An 8,720-nucleotide genomic window follows, 5' to 3' on the forward strand; every position below is an offset into this window, starting at 1 on the left:
TCATTAATTATTATGTTATAATCTTTTTATTCAATTATTCTAAGAGAAATAATATATTTATCTTTTTAATACATAACATTTATTATAAAGTAATTAATACAAAACATAACTTAAAAATAACCTTATAAGAAGAGACAAATAAAATTAAAAAAATATATATTATATTTAGGAATGGAGGTAGTACTATTTTTCAATTAAAAGAAATAACAAAATTTGTGTGATATAAAAAAATAATTAAATATTTTTTGTCTTAATCCTTCTGTTCATTGAAAAAAAAGATCTTGATTAATTGAATTGAAAGATAATTTGAATCCAATCACTTGATTAAATTTCATTAAATAGGGATACACTAATTTTTTACTACTTATCTTTTTTTAAGGACTAAATGTCATTTTTATTCATTATGTTTTAGTGTTTTTGATTCCTTATGTTTTGAAAAAAATTATTTTGGTACATTAAATCCTACATGTTTTGATTAGATCCTTTTATGTTTTTAAAAATTTCATTTTAATCTTTTAAATTTTTGAAAGTTTTATATTAATCATTTATTCTAATTTTTGTTAACCAACATTAGCAAATCAAAACAAAATCCAAAATTTAAAGACATACTAACCTTTAAGGATCAAAATAAAGCTTTTTAAAACATAAAAAATCAAAATAAAATTTTTAAAATTTAATATATCAAAATAAAACATCACTACAAAAAATAATGACCATTAGCATATTTTAACTTAAACCTTCGATTGCAAGACTGAGCAACTATACTCTTATCTATCATTCGATCCTCTTGTAATCACCTTCGAGTGAGTGTAGTAATGACGAGTTCTCGAGAGCGTTTGGTGAAGGCGGTGAAGCAGTTCGTGGAGGTTCGGTACAAGGTTTTCAGCAACCGTTATGGCCAAAACATCATCGACATCCTCGACTTCCCGATTAAGGTTGTCTTGTCTCCTTTCACTCTCGCCTTCGACATTGCCGGCTCTGCTCCTCGCGGCTTCGGCGTCCCCGAACTCATCTCCAAGCTCTCCGCTACCTCCGTCTTCGTCAGTCCCTTCTCCCCTTTTCTGCTATTTTTCTTCTCACTCACTTTTCGTTCAATTTCTCTGTTATTTTTTTGTTATTCAATTTCCCTCTCTAATTTCTGGGTATTTGAGGAAATGGAGATTAAAGGTCACTTCCTTGATGCTGCGTCGTTTGCTTATTTGGATTCTGAGAATGTTTTTGTTTTTGTTATAAAAATGTCATTTTTTTTCTTCACTATACCGCCCTCAATTGCAGTGAAGTTGTTCATGCTTAGTGCTCTCGAATTCGAGTATTGGGTATGCAACTGCTTATACTTTGAGAGAGAATGTTATTGCTCACAGTGGTCTTACTGCCGGAGCTCGAGCAGGAATTTCTCATGTGGAGGATGGAGGATACATGTGGTCTTAAACAAAACTAAAAAAATATTTCACTATCCTGCATTTATATCTTTTTATACTGAAAATAAGGAAAATAAGTTCTGTGGTTTTGGTCTGTTTTGTTTTTGTTTTTTTTTTTTTTTCAATTTTCGGGAATTTTTTTGAAAACAGTGTGATGATTAATGAAGATTGAAAACGAATACAAAGTGCATTTTTCTTAAAACCAAATAAGTGTTTGGAAACCATTTTATCTTGCAAATTGATCAATTGGATTATTGGTTTTGATATTTTTGGGAGTTGTATTGTCTGGAAATTTCACCTTGTTAGTTCTTGGTTCATGGTTGTAGGCTATAGCTGCTCTGGGAACTTATGACATTGCATTTGAGCTGGGGAGGAAGGTGATATGTCAAAGGTGCTGTTTTGTATTCCTTGATGGTGGTTGTGTTGTGTCACTTGAATGCATGATGCCTCTAATCTTTTATTAGTTTAGTGTTGTTTGTTGACTTTTGTTAAACTCTAAATAAATGTGTGTCTCAAGAACAGGAATTGTAACTCATGTAATGGATGGCGGGCCTTACGCTGTACAATGTGTCGAGGAAGCGGGAGGGTGCATTATCAAGTTAAGAATTGCAACTTGAAGAGGTAAGTTACTGTCCATGTGGATAGGCCACAGTCAGTATTTCTATGTAAAACGTGGTTCATTTTGCGCTCTTGTTGAAAATTTAATAAGGATCCACAAACATTTAAACTTGCAAAAATTACTTCTAGATCATTTAAGTTGATATTCTTGTTGAACAAAGAATACTTTGCAACCTTTGTCATTTGGGGTCATGCACAGTTTCTTACGTAGTTAGTCCTAGTCTCCAAGGAAACTTCTAAGTAATAAATAGTCACACACATACAAAGTACAGATGGGAAAAAAAGGTATTAGTTTTAACCCATACTAATTTTATGCCAGTGAATTTTTCTAAAATGAAGGTTGACTGTAACCATCAACGTTACACTGAATTAATATATTAATATTTGGACTGCAAAGAAAATATCTGCTGTTGAGTAAGAAAATGTGTATCTGATTTATATCAAAATGGGCATGTAAGATAGTGCAGTAATTTTTTTTAATGGATAATTCTCCTCTGTTTTGATTTCTTTTAGTGTATCTTCATTTATCATTTTGTGAGATTCTCCTCCAATTTATATACACCTTATATGTTTTTCAACTTATTCATTTTTAGTGGAGAAAAAGCGACTGCTGAATCTGTAGCAGATGCCATTGCCAACAACCGGGCTGAGTTGGTGCATATACCATCGTCCTTGGATTTTCAGAAACCATTACCTTCAAAAGAGTGTCCAACTTGTGATGGAACGGTATGAGCCAAATTCCAAGACAGCTTAACTTTCCATCCAACATTTTTGTTTTCATGAATAGGTTCATTTGTAGTAATTCATGAATAAACTGTGGTCCTCCCCCCACCACACACACCAGATAACAATTATACATTGAGGTCAATAGTAAATCTTGTATGTGTTTCATCTAGTAACTTTACAAATGCAATGTGTTTTGATTTTTGTTTGAAGAATTTATTGACTATGCACAGGGTGTAATGAGTTGTCATGAATGCAAACACAGATTGCTACATGTTAGGATCTCAGCAGATGATGTGAGTATTGTTGATTCTATGGTGCTTCTTTTTTTTTTCCATTGTTGATTTTAATTATTCATATTTTGGTCTTTAATTTTACCTGTGAAGTTTCAATAATCTATTTATAACATATAGCGATGGCATTGGCAACTAAACTAATCCTTTGTTGCCACACCGGTATTTTGATTGTTGTGTCATTGAGTGATTCGATACAAATTAGTGATCAACTGCATAATATGCGGGTCTAAATCTAGTTCATATTGTTTTTAAGTGTCCTTTTCTTTGTGCAGATTATGGAGCCCCCATGGCAAGCTTATAATGTCTTGAAAAAGATTGATTATCCATATGAGGTCAGTGTTATTTCTAAATTCTAATCCTATCAAATTAACAAATTATCATTATTTATTATTGAATTTATAATTGAGATTCCTCTCATATGCATCTGAAACAAACCTTGATCCTAGGCATTCTTACTCTCATTTCTTTACTTTTGTGTTACGCATTTGAATTCATTTTTATCTTAGATTTACATTCACTCAATCTTTTATCGGTTAAATACGTGTGTCAAGACATAAATAAAATTTATTTCACTTAAGATTTCTCACTCTTATTTGACTTTGTAATCATAATTATTTTGGTTTTGTTTTGTTTTTCCTTTTCAGCACATATTGCACAGCATGAAAGATCCCAGTATTGCTGCATTTTGGCTGATTACATTTCCTCAGATTATGGGTGGATTTACCTATGACGATGATGTGAAGCAGAAAATATGGTGGCAGTACAAGGTTGTCACTTCATATTCCTTTCCGTAGTTCAGTTTCAGTTGTACTATCATCAATTATTTTTCCCCCTTATTGGTTTCAGTATGCTTTTTATTTTCTTTATTTGCCTTTTCAAATCAATTCCTTTCAACCTAAAATAAATTACCTATTGTAGCATTGCATTGCTTGAAGTATGAACTGTAAAAATGCTCTTTGAATACATGAAACATTAAGGATTAATACTTGTGTAGCTGTGGCCTCTTGGATTTTGTGCTAAACACAACAATTATAACACATGTTTCGTAGTGATGAAAATGTCTGCTGAAAATTAGGAGTGGACTGTGGAGTTTATTGTATGATAAATGATTGCTTGGTAAAAGAAATAATGAAATTGCATACTTGCACAAAACAAATTTTTATTGCAAATTTGTGATGAAATGATGAATATATGGTGAAAATACAGTGTTAAGGCTCAATATTAAATAAAATAAATGTGTTTTTACTTGTTTACCCTTTTATTTTGGTTAGGAAAGTGATAGGTATGGTATCTTCTGAGAAAGCTGAAAAATGACAGAACAAGATAAAAGAGGGAAAAATGCACAGATGAGAGCAGATTGCTCCCCCAAGTCAGAGATGATTCTCTAGACTCCCTATTTCATTCCAAATCTCCCATCCTCCTTACAATGATTATCCCCTCCCTAAATAACAGAAATTCTCCTCAACCTTCTCTTTCCTCTAACTACGCAATCCCCTTCCACTAGACCTCTAATTATGAATAGACCCTATTGCCCTCTTGGGCCTATGTGTGTACACTTGAAAAGGTTTACCACAATTAGTACCACTATTTGTCTGATTCCCATCAGAAAGTGTCCACACTACACAGGAGTGATAATACGGTAGCTACAAACGCAATATATTTCTATTCCTCACTACTTCCAGCCAATCGTTCCAGAGGGATGAGAATCATTTTTAATGATCTGATTTTCCTACTTTGATGCACACCTGCAAGTGAAAATTTAGTTTCCTTTACTTTCTACTTCTATCAAGTCACTCTTATGCTTTTTCAGCTCAGTGCTACATGCACCTCTGTTCAGAGGTTGGTTTTAGTAGAATTGCATGAAAATACCAAATATAACTGGTCTAAATTGATATATAAAACTGCCAGCTTGTAGGTTTTGTTGGTTTCATCCCTTTTTCAAGCACAGAAGTTAGTTTTCCCAGCACTTATGCTGTTTCATCTCTGTGTGTGTGTGTTTTAACAGTGAAGGGCTCATGGGACTGATTGATTGAATAATCCTGTGTATTTCTCTAACCGACAATCATAATCTGTTGGAAGATATTCTTTGGAGTTTGGCCAAAGTACTGTCAGTGTCACTTGTATGCCAATAACTACTTGGAATATCAGATTGCTGAGGAAAGTGGTGCAGAAAATAGGATTTAATATTTAAAATGGAATTGAAGAAAGGGAAGGAAGGGCATAGCTCTCTGATTATATAACACATGGAATTAATTATTCTGTCCTCTCATTCGATTAACAGTTTCAATAGTTCATCAGACATCATGCAGCCTAAGTCATCATACTGTTACATTCATGCTTTATAACAGTTGGTCAAATCTGTTTCTAAACATATCTATTTTTCTTGAGTGAATTTAGGAAAATATGCGGTATGATCAACTCCGAGATGTGGTGGCCAAGAGAAAACCAGGGTGGGAGTATCTGCAGGATGTAAGTTTTTTATCAAGCACACAAATATTGTTCTTGTAGCCATGGCTATTTTGCTATACCTATGTTCATACTTAGCTATGGAAGACACAAGCAGTGTAGAATGTAGGTATGCAGGGGATTCATCTAGTTGCTAAAATAAATTGAAAACTGTTTATTCTTACTATTTTTGTGATAATTATGGTAGTTTTTTTATTACTTGGATGCTTGATATAGTGTTATTCGTGTGGTTGAAACTATGACATCTTAATATTTATATCGTTTCCTCTGGATTAGATTTTGCAATGCTTTATTTTGAATTTTTTGGTTATCACAGGCCTTGATATCTATTGATCCTGCCCGTGCAAGGGATGATCCTGTCATAGTGAAAAATGTCCCTTACTATAAGGCTAAGAAGGCACTGGAGACAGAGGTTATGAAGATTGATCCTCCACCAAGACCGCCAAATTGGGGTGTGCGTATTCACTATCTTCATGTTATGTTTGCTAGTTATTCCTTTTTAGTTATTATGATAGTCCAGAGTTGTCTATGCTTAAATAATGTGCACAATTTTCTTTCAAGTTATAATGTGCTTTTGATAATCGCACTTGCTGAATTCTTTCTCTTCCGTTGGCTAGAATGGGCATATATAATCGGTTGCATGGACTGGATTGGCATGGTCAGTATGACTGAAATAACTACAAACTGGCCTCTGAGCTGGTCCAGACAAGCCTCTTTGTGGCTTTTGCAGTGAATGAGTCAAACGTTGGTGACCAACCTGGGATAGTCTAACTTGGTTTAATATTTTTTTTTTAAGCTTCACTTGAACACTGTTACGAGGATGACCTTTGTGAAGTGCATTCTATGGTTAAACCATGGCTCCTATTGAGCAATGTTCTCAATTTTAACATAAAAGGTAGATGGGCTTGTGCATTATCCATGCATCAATCCCAAAGGGTTCTTGCATGAGGGGGCATATTAGAGATGGTAGTATAAACATAAACTCATTCACTTGTCTTCACCTTATAGCTGAAGTTTTTAGGATTGTGGGTTCATGACAACCTTATAGCAAAAGGAAGGTTGAGTTCATTTGGTTCAAATTAATTGATGATTCATTTTGGTGCCTAATAATTTGAATTAAAAAAAAAAACAGTGAGAATTGAAATGACAAAAGTATCTCAATAACAACCGGGTAGTTAAAGCAGCTGACATGATAATGGGTGACAGAATATAAAACAAATATAGTTTATACCAAACATGATGAGACTTAACTAACTGCAGAGAATTGGCAGGAGCTAGACCTTCCATTGAATGCATCATCTTGGAGTGAGGAGGATCTCCAAGATCCAGATAAGTTCTATGAAATGACTGTTCTTCTTAATGCCCAAAGAGAAATCTCTGATAAGATCTTGGATGCACAGTGGGAAACTAAATGGCGTCAGGACAAGGTTGGTGATTTTTGTCTTTCCAAGATCTTGAATATATATTAAAAGGCATTTCATATATATTAAACAGCATGTGCCACTGTCTTACTTTTACCTCAAGATCATACCCTATGCTTTGTTAGTTCACAATGTCCTTGGTATTCTTGGTTCTTGCTTCAAAATTCAGGATGCAAAGCTATCTGTGGTTTACTGAGTTCTGTGTTGTCAAATAGTATATTATTCTTCGTTGCATGCTTTGAAATGTCATTGTCCATCAATCTTTTGTGCAAGTGACTGATGCGTGATTTCACCTACAGTTGAATGAGATGTTGGAGGCAAAAGTGAAGCCGTACATCCAGGATATAGACAACGCAGTTCTTCCTGAGCCTATTTTATTAAAGCCACAAAATCAGGAAAAGGTCTGTGTGTGTGTGTGTGTTGCCTGGGTTTAGACATTCACTGATTATGCATGTTGACTAGGATAGGGACTGACCTTTCTATTGGCATTGTCTTCACATATTCAAAAGTTGACGTCAATGAGAATCATGTGTGGTGTGTGTGGGAGGTTGGATTTACTAATTTGCTTCTATTTTCCATTTATTGGGTTGCATTTCTTTCTAAATGTGTTTGTTCAATATCCTGTTTTATACTAATTTATTAGCTTTAGAGGTTTTTTTTATTTTTCCATTTGGAAGTCTACTGCATTGTTAGAAAAGTAATGTAGACTCATAAGATTTGTTCATAATTTGGCATTTTCTGATTGAACTATGGAAGTTCTACAATTCAAAACTGGATAACTTGCATAGTCTAGAAGATACAAGCGGATACTGAAACTTCAGAGCTGGCTAAATTTTTTGAAGTTCAGTAGTTGCACGTCTTTCTTTGAAATATAAACGAAGGAATTTAATTTGTCCTTAATATCATGTTTTTACTTTCTCAGCCATATATTTATTGCTCCTAGTGTTAGGTACTGTGTTGATGTGATTTTCTTAACATGTATGTTACCTCTGCAGAGACAACGGCGGAGGTGGTTCTTCTTTTGACAACATGGATAAAGTTACTATATGCTTGAACATGCTTGTTTGTAGTCCTAATTTTTTGTTATAAATCTGTAACTATTTATTCACTGTTGGATCCCCCCACAAGCACACATGTTGTGCCTCTGTTGTGGCCATCATTTTTGTGGAGGAAACAATTGTTTGTGACACAAAAAATACAGCTTATGAAAAGGAAAATCTAGAGAAACATAGTAGAACAAGCAACACAAGTCTTCTTCACACGGCCAAACCTTTGCTGATGTTACATTTGGTATTATGTCAAATACATTCCGAAGATACCCTATTTAGATTATTCCTTTTTAATTCCGTGTTGCTGAAATTCCCTGAAAATCAATCCGTATGTGTTAACTACAAACTCCTATTCTGATCAATGAACAATCTTCATTCTTCACTGTGATGAATAGGTGAACGTTAAAATAATCAAGTTGCTGGTTTGCTTTGACATGCATGTCTTGCACCGTTGCACGGAATAACAAATGATGTTGGACATTCTACCTATTATTATTGCATCTCAAGTGACTAAAAGAGAGGTGGTAGAGGTTACAGTCATACGATTACTTGATATATGTCAAGAAAAAGCCACCGGACTATTTTTCAAAATGGCATTATTGAAGAAGTTTATGAGAGACAACCTCAACGTTTGAGGATTAATCTTTTCCTAAACATGTGTTTTAAAGGTATTTTATTTTATTTTAAATGGAATTAATGTTTCAGATCATACGATACCTTTTAAAATTT

The 8,720-nt window shown here is 33.9% G+C and overlaps 1 protein-coding gene across 2 annotated transcripts; it reads left to right on the forward strand.

The window, feature by feature from the left end:
* The first annotated feature begins 749 nt into the window (after nucleotides 1-749).
* Nucleotides 750-8,424, forward strand: LOC114380515. 2 transcript variants are annotated; one of them, XM_028339613.1, is made up of 12 exons: nucleotides 751-1,040; nucleotides 1,745-1,809; nucleotides 1,941-2,039; nucleotides 2,630-2,762; nucleotides 2,993-3,055; nucleotides 3,328-3,387; nucleotides 3,700-3,822; nucleotides 5,453-5,524; nucleotides 5,838-5,975; nucleotides 6,793-6,948; nucleotides 7,242-7,343; nucleotides 7,938-8,424. In XM_028339613.1, the coding sequence occupies exons 1-12, from the start codon at nucleotides 816-818 to the stop codon at nucleotides 7,965-7,967; spliced, it is 1,266 nt and encodes a 421-aa protein (XP_028195414.1). In that variant the 5' UTR covers nucleotides 751-815; the 3' UTR covers nucleotides 7,968-8,424. The 2 variants fall into 2 exon arrangements, with proteins under 2 accessions (XP_028195415.1, XP_028195414.1); XM_028339614.1 differs by lacking the exons at nucleotides 7,242-7,343; nucleotides 7,938-8,424 and having other exon boundaries at nucleotides 750-1,040; nucleotides 6,782-6,920.
* Nucleotides 8,425-8,720: the final 296 nt, after the last annotated feature.

Source organism: Glycine soja, chromosome 12, assembly GCF_004193775.1.
Source record: "Glycine soja cultivar W05 chromosome 12, ASM419377v2, whole genome shotgun sequence".
NCBI lineage: Eukaryota > Viridiplantae > Streptophyta > Magnoliopsida > Fabales > Fabaceae > Glycine > Glycine soja.